The sequence below is a fragment of the Blennius ocellaris genome, assembly GCF_963422515.1.
Source record: "Blennius ocellaris genome assembly, chromosome: 17".
NCBI lineage: Eukaryota > Metazoa > Chordata > Actinopteri > Blenniiformes > Blenniidae > Blennius > Blennius ocellaris.
Genome location: NC_137666.1, coordinates 22,243,324 through 22,267,323, shown reverse-complemented (window position 1 = coordinate 22,267,323; position 24,000 = coordinate 22,243,324). Strand labels below are relative to the sequence as shown.

At 44.8% G+C, this 24,000-nt stretch overlaps 1 protein-coding gene across 1 annotated transcript in view; it reads left to right on the top strand.

Moving 5' to 3' along the window:
* ltk (leukocyte receptor tyrosine kinase) overlaps positions 1-24,000 on the top strand; it is a 49,066-nt gene that overhangs the window by 12,406 nt on the left and 12,660 nt on the right. Inside the window, exons 9-21 of the mRNA XM_080512439.1 lie at positions 116-210; positions 1,010-1,081; positions 3,717-3,891; positions 5,921-6,071; positions 7,125-7,253; positions 8,110-8,266; positions 13,125-13,310; positions 14,618-14,716; positions 15,635-15,796; positions 15,889-16,002; positions 20,863-21,049; positions 21,545-21,635; positions 22,096-22,160. Of these exons, the coding sequence (XP_080368565.1) occupies positions 116-210; positions 1,010-1,081; positions 3,717-3,891; positions 5,921-6,071; positions 7,125-7,253; positions 8,110-8,266; positions 13,125-13,310; positions 14,618-14,716; positions 15,635-15,796; positions 15,889-16,002; positions 20,863-21,049; positions 21,545-21,635; positions 22,096-22,160 (1,683 nt within the window). The remainder of the gene's footprint in view (positions 1-115; positions 211-1,009; positions 1,082-3,716; positions 3,892-5,920; positions 6,072-7,124; positions 7,254-8,109; positions 8,267-13,124; positions 13,311-14,617; positions 14,717-15,634; positions 15,797-15,888; positions 16,003-20,862; positions 21,050-21,544; positions 21,636-22,095; positions 22,161-24,000) is intronic.

Genomic DNA, 24,000 nt, shown 5'->3' with positions numbered 1-24,000 from the left:
AAGCCGTGTGCAGTGCGAGGACATGAGGACATGAGGACATGGGGACATGAGGACATGAGGACAAACAGGTCCAGGGACATACAGGAAGTCCTGCTTGACCTCTGCGGCCCTGCAGGTTCCAGGTGAAGGTGACGGCGGTGTGGGCGCCGGGCTCCAGCGCTGATGTGGCTCTGGACGACGTCTCTGTGGGAGCTTCCTGCTTCAGCACAGGTGAGCCGCTAGTGTGGCATGGAATGAAGGTCATACCTGAATTAACCTCCTGTCAACGTCTTACCAAGCTGTAAACACGGTTCCACAGTCTGAACACCAACATTACTGCTGGTTACGTTTTGTGTTTGTAATCCATTGACTAGTTTACAAACCTCTTTCAATATTCACACTTGAAACATCTGTTTTTATTTGTGAATACTTTAAGGTAAAGTCTGCTTAAAACCTGTGTGTGTGTGTGTGTGTGTGTGTGTGTGTGTGTGTGTGTGTGTGTGTGTGTGTGTGTGTGTGTGTGTGTGTGTGTGTGTGTGTGTGTTGAAGGTTTTGAACAGCAAGCCGTTCTGGTCTCACTGGGACCTTGTTGTGTTCGTAATGTTCATCTAGTGCCACGTCAAAGTTACAGATGTTTTTGTTTTTGTTTTTCTTTCATAAGGAGTCAACAAATGCGACATGCAGTTGTGGTTTACATGGTTACCGTGATAACGAGTTCTTGGATACATGAGCATGAGGCTTTATAAGGTCTGGAACATGTGATTGATTAAACATTGAATTAGTAAGTTCAGTCAGGAGGTGTTAGAACTCCGCCGCTGGTCTGACAGGAGGAAGCACTCTGAGATGAGGTCACATGTTGTGATTCTACTGTCTAGATCTAGAAAATCTATACATATCTATAGGTTGCAACAGAGTGAAAAGCATTCATGGTGCTTTATGAGGATTGTCAGTAGCCAGAACCACTGACAGTTTGTTAGTGATAGTACTGTGATCAGGATCACTAAGACTGCTGTACTCTTCCTCTCCTCAGATCTCAACTCTCTGCTGCCCATGACCGACTTTGACGACTTCTTGAGTCCTCTGCCTGAGCCGTCTGCTTCAGGTAGCTGCAGCACTTCATACTTCATCCACTGGGAAATACATTGAAATCAGTTTTGAGTGTCTAAATCAGCGCCCAGGTTCTGGATCCACTCTCACAGTCCGTGGAGTGAAAAGGTTTCTGCTGTGGAACCTCCAGGCTTTTAATTCAATCTGCACTCTGTCACCTACCGGGATGCTGGTAACACCTTATTTAGTAACGCGTTACTCTCGTTTGACCACTGTTTTCAGTAACTAGTAACCTAACGCGTTACTATTTCAAAGCAGTAATCAGATTACAGTTACGTGTCCAGGTGCGTTACTGTTGTAGCGTCCAATCAGACGAGTTTCTTGTCTGCAAAGCCGCTTTATTATTAAACACAAGCAGCCGCTCCTCCCTTCTCCTCCACTGACACAGACACATGACCCGCCCCCTTCTCCACTCTCAGCCAATCACAGGCCAACCTGCTCTAACGGTGCGTTCAGGGAACACAAAACAATGGGAACAAACATTATCAATAAACCTAAACAATTAAAGTCGCATAGAGCAGGCAGTGCAAATAAATAAAGAAATAAATAATAGTACAACAACAGATTACAACACATCTCTGGGTACATAAATAGCAGTAATAGTAAAACTATGATAATAAAAGCGTGACTCAGATTAAAATACAAAACCAGTTGTGTTTTATATAATCAAGGCGATGGGGGGTGTTGTCTGTAGCTGCTGAAAGTAACTTAGAAAGTAACTTGTAATCTAACTTAGTCACTTTTAAAAACAAATAATTGGTGAAGTAGCTAATTTTTAAATTAAATGACTACCTAGTAATCAGTAATTGGATTCGTTTTTTAAAGTAACTGTAGCAACACTGGTCACATAACACCAGGTGCAAATTCCAGTGACTGTCGTAGATCTAGTAGTAGTAGATCCAGTAGTAGTAGATCTAGTAGTAGTAGATCTAGTAGTAGTAGCTCTAGTAGAAGTAGATCTAGTAGAAGTAGATCTAGCAGTAGTAGATCTAGTAGTAGTAGATCTAGTAGTAGTAGATCTAGTAGAAGTAGCTCTAGTAGAAGTAGATCTAGTAGAAGTAGATCTAGTAGTAGTAGATCTAGTAGTAGTAGATCTAGTAGAAGTAGCTCTAGTAGAAGTAGATCTAGTAGAAGTAGATCTAGTAGTAGTAGATCTAGTAGAAGTAGATCTAGTAGTAGTAGATCTAGCAGTAGTAGATCTAGTAGAAGTAGATCTAGTAGAAGTAGATCTAGTAGTTGTAGCCACCAGAAGAGCTGGAGGAAGAGTCTGGGGTGAGGGAAGTCTGGGCAACTCTGCTCAGACTGCTGCCTCCACCACCCGGCCTGGATAAGCGGAACATGATGGATGGATGGATGTAGTAGATCTGATGGATGGATGGATGTAGTAGATCTGATGGATGGATGGATGTAGTAGATCTGATGGATGGATGGATGTAGTAGATCTGATGGATGGATGGATGTAGTAGATCTGGTCGTCGTGTCCGACTCTGTACTTTAAGGTGCAATTTGTGGGAAATGACCTTCAGATTGTTGCAGAGAAGCGTCGAATCTCAGCCGGATCAGTGACGTCACTTCATGAATCAGAATATTGGAGCTTTTGTCAACTACAAACAAACTGATGAAAATCTGAGGAACAGTGACTCACTGCTGCCACCAACTGTTTAAAAGTGACATTGCTTGAACGGTGACTGGTTTGTTTTTTAAAGATCTCCTATTATTCAGCTTTTCAACTATTTCACATGGGTCTCTTCCAAAAAGGATGTATGCAAAGTTTATTGCTCCAAATTTAGCTCCTCCTTGATTCTCCTCCATTAGAACATTGATCCTAGGAGCTGCATTCAGAATCTGCTGTGTCTGTGTGAGCTGGACTGGCTCCGCCCACACACACGCCCATCTATGGGAAGAGGAGGAAGTACTTCCTCTCGTGGCGCCATGTGCCAGAGCAGAGCTCCCTGATTGTGGGAGGAGTCAAAGGGGAGGAGCCTACCTGGACTGTGATTGGCTGAACCCCCCGATGACACTATACAGGGTTTGATTTCTGATTGGCTGCTTGGAGCAACACACGTTTTAAAACCTGGAACAACCAGGTAGAGAGAGGACACACTGTCTTCTTCTGGGACGTCGGTCCTGGTGTGGAGACACATATTACTTTTAGAAAACCATTAGAAAGCCCTACACATTGGGATTTTCGGGATCTCAGACAAAGACAACAATTGTGGTTGAAATGTGATGGTGTCTTTGGTCACGGCTTTAAATCCGTGGTCGTACGTCCTACAGTGAGCCCGGATCAAGGTGGGCTGACGTCGTGGTCCCAAGCTTGTTATCAGTACAGATATTTGGGCGATCGTAGCCTGTGACCTGCTGCCTGTTTCTTTCATTGACATGTCGTGTGTTTTGTTTGAAAAAGTAAGACCATAACAGTACGTGCTAAAGTAAAATGCTAGTAGATGCTAACAAGTACTTACTTCAAGCCTCCGTTGCAAACTTAGAACTTAGAAGATTGTTCAAATCGCACCGTCTGCAGGAGCCTTTAAAAAACAACCTTGACATCTTCTTATTTCACCCTGTATGTCTTTCTGACTGGTGTTTAACTTGAAAACTAAAATGCATTTTCCTTCTTGTCTTTGTAGAGGTTTCTCTGATGACGTGGTGGTTTAACTCTTGCGGTGCCAGTGGCCCTCAGGGCCCGATACAGGCCCAGTGCGACAGCACCTACAGGAACAAGAACGTCAGCGTGACTGTGGGGAAGGACGGCTCTTTGAAAGGAGTGCAGATATGGAGAGTTCCTGCTACAAACAGATACCTGTGAGTGTTGGAGGAGGCCACCACAGGCCCATTCATCACAAGTCTCAGGCAAAACACAGTGAGACAAGACAAGACAAGTAACTTCACTGGCAGGAACGTGACTGAATATATGAGAAAAGGCAGCAGATATTCAGAAACGAAAAATGTTGTTTGAAATTGGATTAAAGCTTCAGAAGTAGAGGTAAAGTACGAGTCTATTTATGATACAACTGTGCGACGGAGTTTCTGTCAGGCGAGGCTGGGACTCATATTTATATTTATGTTCTTTTTATTAGAATGGATCTATGACTTTGTCAGGTACATTGAAATGTAAATTGCAGTGTGGATAAAACCCCCTGCTGTGAAGAAGTGGCTCATCTCCATTTTTGTTATTGCAGCTTGATGTCAAATGACATACAATCTATTTAGAGTAGGACACACTGATGCCACTTTTTTAAAGGGCAAGTACGAGTCTTGACATTTAGCGCTGATACGAGTGCTCAGTGAGGCCAAGAAGCCTAATTCCTACTCTGCATGCAGCCACGCATGAAGGGTTGTGTCGTTGATGATCGTATCAGTTTCTGAAAATGTGTAAATCAACTTTGATCAAAGTTGCCGCTCTCTTCAGGCTCAGAGACTTTTCTTCCGCCGGCTTACCACCACTTTCATTTGTAGATTAATTAAATTGATTGTATTGTGTTCTCACTCTTCTCCGGGCGTTCGGGCTCCAAATATCAAGCATGTTCATAAAATACATGATGTAGTTTTCAAGAAGTGAGTGTATATAGCAAAAATGTCTGCATTCAGCAAGCTGAAGTTATTGCAGATACAAAATGTAATGGAGGTTCAAAGTGAGTCTTCGAATGATAATGATCCAACTATTTAAATGATTGGAATCCCAAGGAAAGCAATTTTGTAGCATTTATCAGGATACAAATATCAAGATTATTATATTTTGTGATTGTTTTATCCCTTCTCATGATGACAACTGTGGGCTTCTGCCTTATTGACTTATTGTGTTTTACTGTTCAGGTAAAAATCTAGACAAACACATATGTCTTCATACGTTGAGCACATTTACAAAACCAGTCCTAACCTTCTGAGCTGTTCTTTTTCAGGCTGTTTTTAATGTTCCCTTCATTATTTAAGCTCTATTATAAATAGCATGCTTCGGTTTAACTGTATTTGAATGAAACATGTACAGAATTGTACAATATAGAAACACATTAGCAATGAAACAAGTAAATAAAACACACAGATCTGAACCACCACAGCAGATTGCGCGGCGTCTAGATTCTCAGCAGATAAAAGACTTCAGTGCTTTTACATGTATTTTCATGACAAACAGCATGGAGATTGCTGGTCACTTACATTCATACTGATGTAGCATCAAATCCAAGATTGAACATGTTTCCCTAAATATCCACCACTTTTCCTGGTTTTCCTGCAAAGCTGAGGCCTTTCGGACGTGACCCCTGACCTTCATATGCAATGCAGCAGAAAGAAATGTATGACAGATGTTTTCCAGGAGTTGTTTGTTGGAGGTCCTGAGCCTCAGACTGCCTGATCATGTGGATCAGTGATCTCCTGCTTTTATCTTATATTTCCCATCTCATCTTGTAATAGTTGTTTGTATCAGCCAGCAGTTCCGCCGTTGTTTCTCTTTATTATTATTGCAGCTAAATCACTGTGAAGCTGAATCATGTGTTCACTCATTGTGCTTCTGTCTTGAATTTTGAAATGCGAAGCGCATTTTAGTGGAATCACACTGTTTTCCTGCCAAATCATAGCATCAATAGTTGTGTTTTCTTGTGCAAAGCCGGTGAAGAGACTTCATTATCATATTGACGACATAGAATAAAAAGGAAACAGGATATACTGTATATCCTAAGATTGACAAGGTGCTGATCACTGTCTGTCAAAACTCAAAGCTGAACACAGTCAGTTGCTTTATTAGCTCAAGTTTGTGCGCGTACCTTTATATGGACCTGGGACACAGAGTTACAAAGGTCTCATGGACAGAAGGTAATGGTTTTGCGATCTCCCTCAGGATCTCTGCTTACGGGGCCGCGGGTGGAAAAGGAGCCAAGAACCACAACAAACGCAACCACGGTGTCTTTATCTCCGCCATATTTCCTCTGGAGAAAGAAGAGACGCTGTACATCTTGGTGGGCCACCAGGGAGAGGACGCCTGTCCCGGGGTGAGGACGGACAGGACGGACAGGGTCCTGCTGATGCAGGCCAGACCAGGGTGACCGAGGTAGTCTATAGCCTGCTGGACTCATGAAGCCTGTCCTCCTTCTCCCCCTGTGGAGCCTCCCTCCCTCTCTCTCTCCCTCTCTCTGTCTCTCTCTCTCTCTCTCCCTCTGTCTCTCTCTCAATCTCTCTGTTGGTCTCTCTCTGTCTCTCTCCTCTCTCTCTCTCTCCCTCTCTCTCTCTCCCTCTCCCTCTCTCTCCCTCTCTCTCTCCCTCTCTCTGTCTCTCTCTCTCTCTCTCCCTCTCTCTCTCTCTCTCTCCCTCTGTCTCTCTCTCTCTCTCCTCTCTCTCTTTCCCTCTCTCTCTCCCTCTCTCTGTCTCTCTCTCTCTCTCTCTCCCTCTGTCTCTCTCTCAATCTCTCTGTCGGTCTCTCTCTGTCTCTCTCTCCTCTCTCTCTCTCTCTCTCCCTCTCTCTCTCCCTCTCCCTCTGTCTCTCTCTCAATCTCTCTGTTGGTCTCTCTCTGTCTCTCTCCTCTCTCTCTCTCTCCCTCTCTCTCTCTCCCTCTCCCTCTCTCTCCCTCTCTCTCTCCCTCTCTCTGTCTCTCTCTCTCTCTCTCCCTCTCTCTCTCTCTCTCTCGCTCTGTCTCTCTCTCTCTCTCCCTCTCTCTCTCCCTCTCTCTCTCCCTCTCTCTGTCTCTCTCTCTCTCTCTCTCCCTCTGTCTCTCTCTCAATCTCTCTGTCGGTCTCTCTCTGTCTCTCTCTCTCTCTCTCTCTCTCCCTCTCTCTCTCCCTCTCCCTCTGTCTCTCTCTCAATCTCTCTGTCGGTCTCTCTCTGTCTCTCTCTCTCTCTCTCCTCTCTCTCTCCCTCTCTCTGTCTCTCTCTCTCTCTCCCTCTCTCTCTCCCTCTCTCTGTCTCTCTCTCTCTCTCCCTCTCTCTCTCTCTCTCTCTCCCTCTGTCTCTCTCTCAATCTCTCTGTCGGTCTCTCTCTGTCTCTGTCTCTCTCTCTCCTCTCTCTCTCTCTCTCTCTCTCTCCCCCCCCCCCCCCCCGATGATACAGAGAACCCCCCACACCCAGAAGATCTGCCTGGGAGAGTCGTCTGTGATTGAAGACAACCAGCGGGCGGAGGCTGGCTCTGAGTGGGCGGGGGGCGGCGGCGGAGGCGGGGGGGCCACGTTTATCTTCAAGGTGACAAGCGGCGTTTTTTCAATATATTGTTTGTGTGGATTTGTGGGCTGATAAGAATCAAAGGAGCCTGCAGGAGACATCTCTGGTTTAATATGGAGACGACCATCGTGTGTGTGTGTGTGTGTGTGTGTGTGTGTGTGTGTGTGTGTGTCTGCAGCAGGGGGTGAACCTGTGGCCCACCAGGGGGTCCACAGCATGACCTCACAAGGCTTTGCAGTGTTTTGGGTTGTGAAACTGCAAAAACGGACTCACACCTTTTATTCTGTGAAGAAATCAATCTGTTCTGTTTATGTAATTAGATATTCAATGAAATTAAACATTTATTAAAAAGAAAGAACCTCTTTGCACTAAAACTGTGGAAAACGTTTCCAGTTCTCATTCTCTGTGGTTTATTCAGCCTCGGTTCCCCTGGACTGACAGGCTGAATGTGACCCTGAACTAAAACCAGGTTTAAAATGAGAGACAGTGCCGACAGCATGGTTCGTCTGGGGTCTGCTTTCCCTCCTGTTTCATCATTTCCATGTATTTGATCCATTTCACAGATTGAGAGTGAACGACTCTGAGCTCCAGCAGCATGTTTGCTTCATACCAAGTGGTACTTTTTGGATGATTTCCAGATTTCCTGTTCTTTTAGAACCAACTATCATTAATGAAAGAGTCCAAAACACTGAATCTCATCTTGCAGGATTATTTTCAATACATGTATTTTTTTTACAAAAGCTGGTAAGCCTTGTGATTTAATCAAATTAGCTTTTTTTACTCAATATCTTTTATATCCTTTTGCCTTTCTCCCACCGCCGCCGTCGACACGCCCCTCCCTCCTGCCTTCATCATCATCACTCCCTGGCTGGGTCAGATGGATGGAGGTGATCTGGTTCCGTTGCTGATCGCCGCTGGAGGAGGAGGAAACTCGTACCTGGAGGACCCGGAGTCCCGCCCGGACCAGATCCCACTGGAGCAGTATGAGAACAGCACGGGGGCTCCCAGCACCAACGGTCGGACCGGAGCAGCAGGTAGCGGACTGGACTTCACCTCCGTCCACACCAACACACCATGAAACCAACATTTCTGTTTCTACACACTCACTGCTTTTCAATCAGGATTGAAAACTTTCTGATTTTCACAGGCTTTTGAATAAACAATAGATTAGACTTACTTTATTACATTTATCTGAATACATTACTTTCCTTGTTTATTCTGCTTTTTATGCTGTTTTAAAATCCCTGAACTTACGACCACCGCCGAACAGTTTCTTCAGAACATACACACTGTCTGCACACTGCTTGGCTGGTTCTGGATACAGGAAGTAGGCTCTGGCTATTCTTGTGTTAAGTTGAACATTTTGAACGAGTTTGGTCAGTGGTTGTGGGGAACACTAAAATACTGAAAGATCTGTGCTCGCATTCACAAAGGGAACTCTTATCTTAGCCTCAAAGTCCCTTAAGCGAGGAATTCTTAGCTTTAGGAAGTGTCTCAGAGTCACTCAGCAAGGAGTAGAAGGGAACTTTTGCCTTGGTGAGGAGGAGTGCTTGACACTGCACACCAGTTCACACACTTCAGCCTGGTCCTCTTTTCCTGTTGACTTGTCCCTCACAGTCGTCTGCTCTCCATCTTCAAACTCTTTTTTTTTGTTTCTAACATTTCAACTCTGACGACAAAATGTTCCCCTTGCTTGATAGATGGCGCCCACGAACAGGAGCCATAACAAAGACATGACCTGTCAACGGATGGCAGGTGAACCTGAAAGCAGACTTCCCAACAAAGCTCTGTAAAAACAATCCAACTTTCAATGATCACTGATGGGGAGAGGAGCAACAATTACAATGATGGTCCTGCCTAAAATTCACTACATCTTTTCAATAATTCCAACAAAACAACCAAAAACATGGTTTAACACACTGGATTCCCATATCTCGTGTGTGTGTGTGTGTGTGTCTGTGTGTGTGTGTGTGTGTGTGTGTGTGTGTGTGTGTGTGTGTGTGTGTGTGTGTGTGTGTGTGTGTGTGTGTGTGTGTGTGTGTGTGTGTGTGTGTGTGTGTGTATGTGTGTGTGTGTGTGCGTGTGTGGACGGAAGAGTATTAAGGCCATTGAGGGGAAAAAAAATTTGGAGGCTAAAACAAACAAAACAAAAACCTTCATGCACTTCAGAAAAAGTCAAAAATCTAAGTCGAGATTTATTTTCCGGGAGTAAAAAAAAAAATTCTTCATGCACTCCAGAAAGTCGAAAATCAAAATGAAGATTTTTTTTTCACCAAGAGACTATATAGGGTTGCTTGCTGCTTATGAACATGTGATTTTACTCTGGGTTTCCTTGATTAATAATAACACATTTGATAAGCACCCTGGGATCCCTGCCTTTGTCCTTCGGACTTGACGGACGTCCCCGACGGAACAGCGCTGCAGCTGCACTGTGTCTTCTAGTCCTGATACTGATGACTGACTGTGTTCATGAGCTAAATCTGGTTCTCAAGCATCTTTTCACCACTTCATTCAACCGCCAGCGGTGCATTTTGAAGCAGTCACACGCACTGGCATGTGGATGGACTTTGATTTTTGACTTTGTCTGAAGAGCATGAAGGTTTTTTGGATTTTTTTGCTTCCGAATTTTTTTTTTTCTTCAGTGACCCAAATACTCGTCCATAGTGTGTGTGTGTGTGTGTGTGTGTGTGTGTGTGTGTGTGTGTGTGTGTGTGTGTGTGTGTGTGTGTGTGTGTGTGTGTGTGTGTGAGAGTGTGTGTGTGTGAACTCTCTGAGGCTTATTAAACTGCCTCAGGACATGTTATTCATTTAAAAGCAGTGTTTGTCTTGCCTTGAGCGGAGATTACTGATCATGTGATTTAACCTGTTCACTCTCTGTTATTCAAGTCTGCACTTTATTGACTCTAAAGCTTTTATCTGCTTTATATTTAAAGCTTCAGTGTGACGACAGCAGAAAACATTCAAGTAAAACTTAAACTAGAATAAATGTCGTCTTCCAAAAAACAACTTGAACTAGAACTGGGTCGAGCGGTAGACCTTTGCCTACGCCACCTTGCAATGTCAATGTTAAATGATTCTTTGGTGTTAGTCCAGTGAGGTGGCCTGTGATTGGCTGAGAGTGGAGAAGATCATTATTTTTCTGTTCTAACAATTGATGCACTGGAGTCCTTGAGCCATTATACCTGTATATATAATATAATCAGGCTGTTTGAATAATACATTTTATTTTCAATTTAGGAGATTACATTGTTCAATTTACTGAAGAGAAAATTAACCCTTTTTAATTGGTGCTCAGCAAATTTTCAAGCACTATTGCTCTCCGTTGGTCCTCCTCCATAAGGCTTTACACAAGTTCCCTGAACCTTTCACACACACATCTATAGTACAAACTGCATACTGTCTTTAATGTTCAATTAAACTTGAAGCATTCCGCCAGCTTTAACATGTTTATATATTTGTAATATCTGTGTATATATTCCTTTCTGTGTGTTTCCGTTCACTGAACCCAAATCGGTAACTGAATGTGGTCAAACACATTCCATCCCAGTTTCATCCTGACTGAGCTTTTAGTCCTGAGAGACTCGTGGCTTTATGAGGCCAGTGAGTGGCTCCGCCTCCTGGCTCCGCCTCCTGGCTCCGCCTCCTGGCTCCGCCTCCTCGCTCTGAGTCAAGATGCTGAGGCTGCAAGTCACCAGCAGGATCTGATTTCAGCCCGTGTGGCGGCGAGTGCAGGGCCGGCGCCACACTGGTAAGGCCAGCTGCTGGATCCTGTCATGTAGGGACACCACTTGTCTTTGTCCCGCCTCATCAGGCGCCAGCAGCAGTCCTGCTGAGACGAAGACGATCCCGACGTTACCGTCCTCATTTCCTTCCTGCCATGGATGGTTAATAACTCACCGCAGGCCTCGACTTGCTCCAATCCAGTCATCCAGGAGTACAGAGTACAAATCAGAGTACAGTCCCTGATCAGGCTGCTTCCCTTCACGTCTTCCAGATGCTCTGTTTGAACACAGACCTGCAGAGTTTTGACTGTCAAGTTCCTCCAATCAGTCCTCAACTCAGCTCCGTAGACATGAGAGGATATCAAAGCCATGAAGAAGAGTTTGTGTCAAATTAACATCCACATAAGTGCATCATCCGCTCACCATCTTCTGAGGCTCAATCCGACACTTGAATGTTCACATGATGTAAAAGAAGTCAAAGTTTCAAAGCTCTTTTGCTGCAATGCTTCAATGTCGCTTGGAAGAGGGAGAATTACCAGTTCATCTCTTCTCCATTAGCAGCAGTCACATGACAATAACACATGAATACAGCTCAGGTGATGTCGTTTATCTTCAAACTACAATGATGCACATTTTCTGAACAGCTGGCGAGCAATTATTATAAAACATACCTTAAATCTTTGAAATTACAAACAGTAAGCCTGTCAGTATGAGCAATATGATCAAACTGAACTAATCTGAGTTCTTCACCCAGTAGCCATGTTCAGTTTCCACTTCCTCCATGGGAAATTCTCCTACCAGTGTTCAGATGCAGTTTCCAACTGGGAAGTGGGAAAACCAAGAGTTCTAATCTCAATCCAGACAATTGATTTCATGTTTTATCCAATTGATCTTCTTGGCTGTGTGGTCACACAGCGTCAGGCTCACACACCACACACACACACCACACACACACACACACCACACACACCACACACACACACACACACACACACACACACGCGAGATATGGGAATCCAGTGTGTTAAATCATGTTTTTGGTTGTTTTGTTGGAATTATTGAAAAGATGTAGTGAATTTTAGGACCATCATTGTAATGATCCTCTCCCCATCAGTGATCATTGAAAGTTGGATTGTTTTTACAGAGCTTTGTTGGGAAGTCTGCTTTCAGGTTCTCTGTGTGTCCTCTGTCTCCTCTGTGTGTCCTCTGTCTCCTCTGTCTCCTCTGTGTGTCCTCTGTCTCCTCTGTGTGTCCTCTGTCTCCTCTGTGTGTCCTCTGTCTCCTCTGTGTGTCCTCTGTCTCCTCTGTGTGTCCTCTGTCTCCTCTGTCTCCTCTGTGTGTCCTCTGTCTCCTCTGTGTGTCCTCTGTGTGTCCTCTGTCTCCTCTGTGCGTCCTCTGTGTGTCCTCTGTCTCCTCTGTGTGTCCTCTGTCTCCTCTGTGTGTCCTCTGTCTCCTCTGTGTGTCCTCTGTCTCCTCTGTGCGTCCTCTAACCCGCCACTCTACCTTCATGTTCTGCAAATAGTTCTGCAAGGAAAGTGTGATTGAGATTCATTCACAAAAATTGTGCAAATATATTGACAAGAAATGCCAATAGGTTGTGAACTCACATTATTTCACCTATGATGGATACAGAGCAGGAAAAACAAAAATAAGTCAACAAACTTCAGAAACACTGCTGGAATAATGTGACTTGATCCCAGCTGGTGTGGAACTGAGGCCAGAGGAGGAGCAGAGTTATTCAGAAGAAATCCCAAAGCACAGCCACGTTAACATCATCCAGTTACACAACACTCAGGTCATATATTTACATATCAGGCATTGGAATAACATTGACAATACATTGACATTTGTCTTTAATTACTAAGAGGACATTTGGATATTTCCATTGCCTTTCTTGGTTAAGCAACAGATTTCATATTTTGAAGTGGTTATAATATCGATCAAGTCGATCCAGTGCTTCTCCAGTCAGTGAGATCGTAAACACCTTCAGTGGTGGAAAAACAAACGGGAATAAAATGGCAATATTTTTTTACATTTTGATTGTTAAAGGATGCAACGTAAACTACAGTTCTGGTTTCTATAGCAACATGTCTTTAATATGAGTTAATGCGCACGTGCTTTTATCTTCACGGTGTGATTCTTGAACTGTGCGGCGTGTGTTTCCTGTCAGGTGGAGGGGGGGGCTGGAGAGACGCCCCCACCAGCCTCCAGGGGGCGGGGAAGTCTCTGGTGGACGGAGCGGAAGGGGGGTCCTCCTGCCCGCTGGCTGTGTCCAAGCTGGGCTGGTCAACGTTTGGCGGGTTTGGAGGCGGAGGAGGGGCGTGCACCGCCGGAGGAGGGGGAGGGGGCTACAGAGGTACCAACCTTCTCCTTGGTCTTGTTCTTCTACAGTTTTTGTAAAACGCATCCAAGACCACCATGTGTGTTTTCTGCCACCCTGACAGCAAATGTTGTGACCAGTGGCGGCCTGCGTTTCAGAACCAGGCCTTCACTAGTACTGGTCTGACTCAATCCAACCCTCAACTTTTTTTTATGGCTACAAAAACTGTTGCCATGCAGAAATGCAGTATAAAAATCCTTTGCTTCACAGACAGATACTGTCGTCAGAATAAATACCTTTATGGATGAAATCAATCCAGGTTCACGTCTCTTCTCCTGCTGCAGCTGCATAGAAAGCTGCTGCTTTCCCCCACACTTCTGGGGGTCGAGGGGGGAAACAAACCTCAGCTTTTCCTGGTCTTGAAAACAATATAATGGTCAATAATATAATCCTGAATCCTGCCATGGAGTTTATAGTGAGTGCTAGTAAATTGCACCGGAGTGTTGCGGTGCGTTCAATGACCTGTTGGAAAAGTCCAGCTTCAAAATTGTTTCAACAATAAATCTGTAACCAAATGTCTTTATCTTCTCCTTTAGTCATTGTAGGTTGATAAAACCGCTAACAAATAAAACACAACGATATTTTTGTTGGTGCAGCTCGCTACAGAAGCAGCTAGCTAGCGCTGGAGAGTGACTCTCTGACTGTCCAATCAGAGGGCTTGAATACACTGACGTCACGCGAGGCCTTCGAGAGGGCTCTGAGTCGTCAATATCCAAATGTGGTTGGTTGAAGCAGCAGCGTGACCGACACTAGCTTTACACTGCAGACTCCTGCAGAATTGAATGTGAAGGCCTCAGGCAGATTTCTTTACCCGGCAACAGGGGATGACTGAAATGTGATTGGTTAAAAACTTTATCCTGGAAGCAGCGCAGCCGGGAAGAAGCTATGAGAAGAAGCAGACTGACCATTTGGAATTTAAGTATTCATGGACAAAATATAATCAGCATCAGTCTGTGATTCAGATCTTTTTCTCAGGCCTGCAGAGAAGCCTTGAAGGCCTTGAAGGCCTTGAAGGCCCTGACGGCCTGCCACTGGTTATTAGTAATAATAATAATGGAAAATAGGGTTTTCTCCTTCCTTCTTTCTTTTCTTTGGTACTCAGACCCAGAAGAGCCGTTTAAATGTGGGATCACTTTGCTGTGCAGTGTAATTCAGTGTTTTTCATGAGAAGAACATGTTGTGCTGACGGGCTGATCGGTTTACAACCAGCAGCGCTGACAAGCACAAACTGGTACACTTGGATCACAAAGAGCTCGACACTCACAGCCTTCATTTCACAACAGGAGGCGATGCCGCGCTGAAGGACGAGCTCACAGCTGACGGGCAGAATGGGATTTCATTCATTCATCCAATGGGAGAGATTTTCCTGCAGCCGCTGGCCGGTATGAGAGAGAGAGAGAGAGAGAGAGAGAGAGAGAGAGAGAGAGAGAGCTGTTGAAAGCCATGACATGCTAACGTTTTGTATGAAAGGAAGAGATAAACATGTATTGAAGTTTTTTTTCTTGACCATGTGACTGGCCACTCAGTGGGAAGAAGAACAGGAAGGGTTATAATTCGTAGCAACATGCAGCCACTTTATTTTCGCGCCCAGAAGTTCTGGTGTTAAAGTGTTTGTTGCTGCTGCCGGTCATCTGACCTGCTGGCAACATGAAAATATATAGCGTTACAATCGTTAAGCTTCACAAATTAAATCTTTAAGTGAAGAATGCAGTTTAATGCTCTGAAAAAAAAGAAGCAAGCTTCATTTACCTTTAATTTAGAAAATGTTTTAAAAAGTAGAGAAGCTTTGTGTTGATCAATATTGAATGAAACAGTATTAAAGCCAATATTATCAAACTTAATGACAAATAATTGGGTTTAAAAGTTTATTGATAAAATTGCTCGAAAAATTTTGATATTTCTGAGTTTTAAAGTGCAACGTTCACATAATTACATTCAAGAAAGATAGAATCTAAATAATCAATGGAGTCCTGAACAGGGGAATGAGAATCAAGAACGTTTTGGACATAAACCTGCTGATGACAGTTTGACAAAGTGATGAAAGTTTAAAAGTCACAGAATAAATATAGAGGAATACGTAACATTCTAAAAGTGGCGGCGTGATGCAAGTGAATAATAATGACTAAAGCAACAAAACAAGTCACAGCATGAGCAGACATTGTTCGGATGTTTGATCAATAATTGCACCTGATTGTTTTTGGTTCCTTCCTACAAGCGATGAGCTCATTGAAGCAGTGCTGATATGAAATGCGAGGAACAGAGACGCTGGTGTTCATGTCAGGTGTCCGCTGTGTCTGCAGCCATGGAGAGTCACGGCGAGTGTGAGATCAAGGTGCAGCTGAACTGCAGCCACTGCCAGACGCAGAGCTGCAAGCGTGAGGAAGACTCTCGCCTCGTCCTCTGTCTGTGTGATGAAGACCAAGTCCTGGCCGGCGACAACGTCACCTGCCTCGGCGCCATCGGTATGTTCCCACCCTGCAGACGCACGTTTGGCTGGTGAAGTGTGAGCGGACCGGAGACGCTGTAACCTCTGGTCTTGTCTCTGGTCTCCCAGCGCCCCCCCAGGGCCCGGCCCCCCAGGGCCAGATGTCCACCTCCCTGATCCTGGCTGTCGTGGTCTCCACCACCCTGAGTGGCGTCGCTCTGCTCTGCGCCGGCGTCATCCTCAGTAAGAGACTCGTCCAGTTCTGTGCACAGTCTGTGCCCGCCACCTTCCACCGGCTGTGAGCACAGCTGGACGCACACATGCTTCCAGATGTTACTAACAGAAACAGGAACGACTGTGATGAGTGTCGATTTAAGTGCTTTTGTGCTTGCGGCGTGCCAGACGTCCGAAGGCCCGGTGGGAACCATGGTTCTGAATTACAGGACGCTGACTGTCAGCACAATATGAACTGTTGGATCACAGACTGCTTCCAAGTGAACTTTCCTCCGGATAAAAGTAAACACAGACTAGAAGAACGAGAAGGTTTGAATCTGACTGTTGAATACCATAATGTTTCTCTGCTACGTGAAGTGGCTGCAGTGGAACAGCGACTCTCACAGGAGCATGAATTGCCTGATAATACTGTCAACATACATCATGGACTATAAAAAGCACTACACTTTCCCTCAGATATGCCAATACTCACAAGTGAGACGTATGGAACATACCAGCCATTATGACTCACCATGGGACAAGAAAATCAGGATTCTAAAGACGTGAAAATACCAAAATGAGGAACTGAGGTCAAAATGCATAATGACAAGTTCAGCTGAAACATTGATTCTGTCAGATTAAAGAACAAGAAATCAGAGAAAGTATCATCTCTGTTTAACCAAAGCACTGTGATGTAGAGTATCTGGAGGAGTTTCTCATGAAGGAAGTGCGTTTCCTCTGGTATCAGTTTATTTTGAGCTGTGGTTTTCAAAGTGTGGTGGCAGCCCATCTCCTGAAGGGGGCGCTGAGGGTCGGCGTGGGGGGGTGAAGCAGCTGAAAACATCCAGGGTCGGCGGAGGCCTTCATCCAGCAGGACCTCTGGAGAAGCACATCCAGAACTGAATTTATTGTATCAGAAGCATCCGAAAGGAGAGATCTGCTCATTATTTAAACGGTAGCGCTGTAAGATATTAGTTTAAAAAGCAAATCACCTTTCCTTGTGAGAACATTGTTGCTGTTGGACCTTATTTGAAACTTGCTTGACAATCCGGAGTTTGAATTGGCAGAGTGTTTTCATTTAGGCTCTTTCTTCAAACCAGAATCACCCACAAGATGATGCACCATTAAAACAAATGAGATTGTGGCCTTTGTTGTTGTCAACACAGGAGGCTAATGTCAAAAACCCACCTCTGTTAAATTTAGCGGTTAGCCACCAGCTGAACTAACACAAACCTTGCAGCCCATGTGATTTACAAGTGATCATGTATTTCATTTTAAATCTCTGGGGTGCCTTGCTCTGCTGCGTGGAAGTTTGTAGGCAACAGAACAATCGTTTTTTTTTATTTCCACTTTTTGTGTGAGCAGAGGAATAGCTATGCTATCGTCACTATGCATGATTGACGGTTCAGCTGGCCAATCAGCGCCCGCCTGACATCCGTACTAGTGAAAATCTGTGTTGTACCGGTTGGTATGAAAAAGGGCCAGAACGGTTTCTATGTTTGCTTTTGTTTTTCCAAAGAAATGTTAAGAATTGATGTAAAGTCAAGGGAGACTGGATATGTGATCATAGCAGGTGATGACTCCTTCAAGTCTTCCAATATCATTTGCAATAAATAAGAACCATTTAAGCATCTGATATGACAACTATGCTTCTAATGTTTTAACCAGACACAACAAGCCTGCCTTTCTATTCGTTTTTTCCTGTTCTACAGTTTCATCCAGTTTGTTGATTTTTCCTTAATTCTGACTTCTGGCCTGTCGCCACCGTGTCAGAATTCATTTTTAAAAGTCTTTTGTGACAGATACATCATGAAGGTTGATGTCCTGATGACGATATATTTACGGGATGTTACGCAGCTCAAATTAACAGTCATATCTTATAATGTGAAAAACATTAGGAAGTGCAGCAGGAACCAGCTCATTACTGTGAGAAATCTGCTGAGATGTGATGGGATGTGGTTAAAGCTCTGGGAGGGGGTCCGTCCACCCACACTTTGAAAACCTTCACTGTGATGTGCTGTTAAAGGCTTTACTTCTCATGTACAAATAGGAATAATTAGGGAATTAATAGCTAATCATTTTGTGTCGCTTTAATTGTGTCTAATTCTAATAGCAGGAGAGTGAGAGAGGGAAGGAGTCTGACAATATACATTGAGACGTTAGTAATGGAATGTGCACTTTCTTTCAGTGATATAGGACAGAAGCACGATGATACAGCGAGTAATACTTTCTGCACCTCCGTCACCTTTTTCCACAACTTGAGGTGAAGTTCAAGATGGTTGAACTGCAGGTTCTCTCTCTCTCTCTCTCTCTGTCTCTCTCTCTCTCCCTCTCTCTCTCTCTCTCTCTCCCCTCTCTCTCTCTCTCTGTGTGTCTCTCTCTCTCTGTCTCTCTCTCTCTCCCCTCTCTCTCTGTGTGTCTCTCTCTCTCTGTCTCTCTCTCTCTCCCCTCTCTGTCTGTCTGTCTCTCTCTCTCTCTCGCCCTCTCTCTCTCTCTCTCTCTCTCCCTCTCCCTCTCTCTCTCTCTCTCTCTCTCTCTCGTCCTCTGTTTAACCTCGCAGCAAGTGCAGAATTCTAAGTAATCTCAGCGTCGTCTTTCCCACAGTAAGTTGTGATGAATCAAAGTTAATTTCAGGCGTCTGCAGGAATCTGCGCTCCTTCTGGAATACCAGTTAAGCTTCCAGCTCTCTGGACTCCAACAAAGCATTTTGGCTTTTGTACTGATGTGGTATGAACAATAAATCTTGGTGGGGATGCTGATGGAAGCCAGAGCTTCCAGAGACAGGGCCTCTGTTCCGGGCCGTGTGACGCCTGATGGACATGAACAGGTTGTTCCTGGGTTCTCCCGTTTGAAGGGGATGAGCTCCTCATGTGGACCATGTGTGGGAGCAGGGAGACACATTCCCAGGACCCAGGCTGATATGAAGGCACTCTGAACGGATGAAAGAGCGATACGCACATTTACCTTTTGGCAGCCAGGTCTGAGCAACATGTCCAGTTTCCCTCCAGGCTGGAGGCACAATATCTCAGTCGCTCCAGAGAAGTGCAAAGACAGATTTATGACTCCTAATACATCTGCCCACTCTGATTTACGGACTACTAATTTAGCTGTTTGACTCCCTGCTGCCTGAAATAAACCCCCCTTCAGTTTGTCCTGATATCTGTCTTTAATTCTCAGTATAGAACAAAGGAAATGTTTGTGAGTTACTCATGCAAAATTACTGGACAAACTGCACTTGTACTGTAAAGATAGAGATGAGGGGATCTCAAGAGTATTAATATTATTTTAATTGAACTTGATTGGTCTGAGGTTAGATTAGAATTATTGTCATTGTCTCAGAAACAGGAAATGTTTGTGAACTCAAGACGGTAGTGCCAAATAAATCAAAACAAATATATGTAAGAATAAATGAATTGTGCAAGTGCCGCTTCAGACATTGGGCATTACTGTATTACACAGTAGATTTTGAACGGTGGGTGTTTGGAGGTTATTCAGCGTTAGGTCTTTGAAATGAAAGTTATTTATTAGATGCAATGAGTGAGCTGTTGATTTTGGACGTGAGAGATTTGAGAAGCGATGGGCACCAGTGTTGATGAAGCCAGATTCTCATTTAGGAGGTGAAGACTGACTCAGTTCAAAATGGACTTTTTGAAATAAAAATAAACATTTCAGCATCTGTGCTTTCAACAGATAGATGATGTTTGCAAATACACTGTATATTCCAGGTTTATTCAGACACAATAACTGCAAATGTGATTATATTCATGAGGACTGGGCTGAATGCAAGAAGGTTTTTCTGAGTGATTCCGTTCACTAATTGTGTTGTGTGTTAGTGTGTCTGCTGCACCTGTCACTAAATAAACCAGCCTCCAAACAAAAGGTGACGACTACAACATTTGTGTTCCTTTTACAAAGTAATAGAAAGGCTGCATTCATCAAGAGCTTGTTCAGCGATGACTCTCCCACAGGGGGCGAAACACACACACACACACACACACACACACACACACACACACACACACACACACACACACACACACACACACACACACCCTTTTCAGGTTAACGGTGTCTCTTCACCTGAGCTCTCCCCCATGCAGGGAGGTAGTCTGTTCCCTGGGCACCCCATCTCCTGCACCCTCCTCCTCCCCCTCCTCCTCCTCCTCCTCCTCCTCCCCCCCTCCCCCTCCCCCCTCCTCCTCCTCCTCCCCCCTCCCCCTCCTCCTCCTCCTCCTCCTCCTCCCCCCTCCCCCTCCTCCTCCTCCTCCCCTCCTCCTCCTCCTCCTCCTCCTCCCCCTCCTCCTCCCCCTCCTCCTCCTCCTCCTCCCCCCCCCCCCCCCAGTCCCTAGCATCTGCACCGGGCGATGGCTCAACGACACCTCTTACCTGCACGCAACGCCCCCCTCCCTGGCAGACTACCCACCTGCATCGGGGGCACGGGCTGCCTCCATGGCGGGTGAGTCTCACCTCACTGGACAGACAGTGTAGGAGCAGTAAGCAAGGAGAGGCGTCCCACAGAGCCCCCAGTGCAGCTTCCTCTACTCCTTTCTTCACGTGGTAACAACAGAGCTGAAGGCTGCAAGTGGAATCACACTTCCGCGAGCTGCTGCTCTTCACCTGTGCTTCAGGCTGCTGCTGCCTGTGGCAACAATAAGCTCTCAGTTTCCAAAGGTAAAATCCTCCTTCTCTTCTCTTATATTGGCGTTTGAAGGCTGTGATGTGGGGAATCGCTCCTTGTGTTGCTGCTTCTACACTCAGCAGACAGTCAGGGAGTTGTTTCTGCGTCGTACGTGCGACTTCGGGATTCCCGATTACAGTTTTGACTGTTCCGGAGGATTTCTAGAAACTGATTGGTCGGTCCCTCCTGTCCTGTCCTGTCCTGGTCTGCAGTGTGGCACCGCAGGAAGAACGACCTGCACGCCGTCCAGGGGCGTCTACAGAGTCCAGAGTACAAGCTGAGCAAGATCCGCTCCTCCACCATCATGACGGACTACAACCCAAACTACTGCTTCGCCGGCAAAGCTGCTTCCCTCAGCGAGCTGAAAGAAGTCCCGCGCAAGAACATCACACTTCTCAGGTACAATGCGAGCAGAGGCGGCGGACTGAAGGCCACTGCTGGCTGGAGGCGGGGCTGACGAGGTACACACCGTCTTGACAGTTCCAGGAAAAGGTGAAAGCAGAAGTTGTGACTGAACCTTGTACTTTGGGTGGCAAAGTATATCAAACGGGCTCCTCTGAAGGTCTCAACCGCACGGTGGGGCAGTGGGTGGTACCCTCGCCTCACAGCAAGGAGGACGTGGGTTAAAACACACGGTCTTTCTGGGATAACTGTACCTGTTCTCCCCGTGTGTGGGGGTTTCCTCCAGCTACTCTAGTTTCCCCCACAGTCTGAAAAACATGTACTGGAGGTCCCTGAGCAAGACCCTCGCCCCCCCCCGGCTCTGTAGGACACACTTGTAAAAGAGATTATTCATCTCAGTGTGGTTCTCCTGGCTAAATGCAATATAATAAGAACACACAGTTCTCATTGCAGTGCTTTAATTCCTCCTCTTTCCTTGATTCTTGTTTCCAGAGCTCTCGGTCACGGCGCATTTGGTGAAGTGTACGAAGGACAAGTCCTGGGGATGAGTGGTGACGGCGGTCCAATGCAGGTGGCCATAAAGGTCAGTTCTCACTGTGACTCATTAGGTCATGTTGTACTTTGATGTTGGACGATGGCGCCTCACCAGGAGTTCAGTGTATTAATATAGACCAGTATGTGGCTTCCCACAGAGCAGCTCTTATATCGTACATTTAAAGGTCACACACTCGTGTCGGAATCTGTTTACTTAAAGCTGCAGTGATTCACTGTTCTCTGTTTTTATAAAGGAATACAGGAATGAAGTACTAATCAACTCATCAAAGATAAAGTTGCATAAGAGAACTGACTTAAAAAAAAAAAAAAATGAAATATATATATATATATATATATATATATATATGCCTTGGGTCTGTTTAAAAGCCACACGGCGCTCAAGCGAGAGGCGAAGTAGTTTTCTCTGCTTCTCAATGCTCTGCTGATTAGCTCCAATAATATATTTCCTCCATGCCATAACTGCTCCTCTGATTCTTTTTTCTCTGCAGACTCTTCCAGAAATCTGCTCCGAACAAGATGAAATGGATTTCCTGATGGAGGCGCTGATTATGAGGTGCAGTAAACGTTGTCGGTCACGGTCCTGCAGGACCAGGTCTGAACACAAAGTTCTGCCAACATGGAAAGAAAAGCCTCCACCTAATTCAAGTTCTGATGCTCAGAGATACTCAGAGTGATGGAAAGTCCTTTTTTATCCAAGGGAGCCAAGCACCACCTGCAGTGCATGCTGGGACTTTTCCATGGTGTCAAAACAAGGTGCCTTCAGCTCCAAGTTCATGTGGTGATATGAAAAACATAAAAGGATTTCCTGAGAAAATAAACTATTGACGTCAACAACTTCTGAGCTCGAGCTCAAGAGATCCATCGTCACAAAACGACGCCAGAACGATTCCAGGGAGGTGCTCAGGATCAATACTTTGAAGGAGATGGTGCTAAACTTTATTTTTCTCTCCTTTCCTTCTGACCGCACCTCATCCAAACAAACTGTTTGTACTTTTCCAGATATCTGAGCAACTTTCAGACTAATCTTTACTTTTTCTTCCCATTCTGTAAAAATAATCGGAATTTTCTTGCGCTAACGTCCTTCCTGGTGACTCGGTGCTTCTTTTAGCTTCTGCAGATTCAGAGCTCCGTTGAAAGGAATAAAGCAGCTGGTGTCACATTCACACTGAAATGAATAGTAAACATGAACTTAAATATTGTGACAACTTGTGGTGAAGAATGTGGTTGGGACTGGCGATGAAGTATGTAGAGTACGTTCCTCCACAGTACTGGACCAAAGGAACTGCAGCATATGGAGGTACTATTGGTGAAACATGTTTGTGTACTTGTAAAAGTGAATTTGTAGTTGTGCACCGTGAGTTGTGTACCTATAGAATTGTTTTGTGTGCCTGCAGAATTCTTTTCTCTCCACAAATGCAACACTTAGAAGTCACAACTTCTTAATTACAGGTGCAGAAATCCTATTTCACAAGTCCTAGTATCTGGAGAAGGTATTTTATCTGTGTTGATAAAACTTCTCCCTGCTTGGAGTCCAACACATTCATTCACAGCAACAGACCTCTTAGTAAATTCACTCAGATGCCCTCAAAGCTGAAAATTGTTCACATCCCGTCACTTCTTTCCTCCGTTTCCCCGTCAAAACAGAGAAAATATCCTCTCTTCTAATTGGCTGCAGGACAAAACCCTCTCTCCTGATTGGCTGTGAAATCCGTCAATTTCAGATAAGCATCGAGGGAACTCGAGGGAACTCACGGCTCTTTTTCTCCGGATATCTCAGCTGAGAGCCGCGATGTGTGATTTGTAGTTGAAGAAAACAACGTGTGACTTGTGTGTAAGAGCTTGACATCCATACAGGAGGACAAATATGTTTTTCACCAGATTTACTGCAACAATTGGAGGAAAAATATCAGCACGACAGATTTTAAGATGTTGTGACTTGTAAGTGTGCTGTTGTATTTGTGGAAAGAAAACAATTCTATAGGTACACAACTACAAATTCAGTTTTACAAGTACACAAACATTTTTCACCAATAATATCTCCGTAGTTGCACCTCCCAGAGTTTGAAGCCTCAAACTGGCCAGAGCGGTTTCCAATCATTGATTCTCATGTCATTGATACTGTTTTACATGAATTCTGGTCAGATTCTAAACACTGTTTTAATATTTTTAAAAAGTATGACGCAAAACTGTGATACAATTTGCTGATGACAAGTCACAACTGTTTTTAAATTCTTGAGTACATTTCAAAACATTACACTTCATTTTTATACTTTCACTTACTTTTACTTCACTTGGCTTCCACCAAAGCCTTTTTCTAAGACTGCTATCCATACTTCTGCCTTAAAAAGGTACTTCTACTGCTTGTACTGCTTGTGCACAGCAGCGTGCGAGAG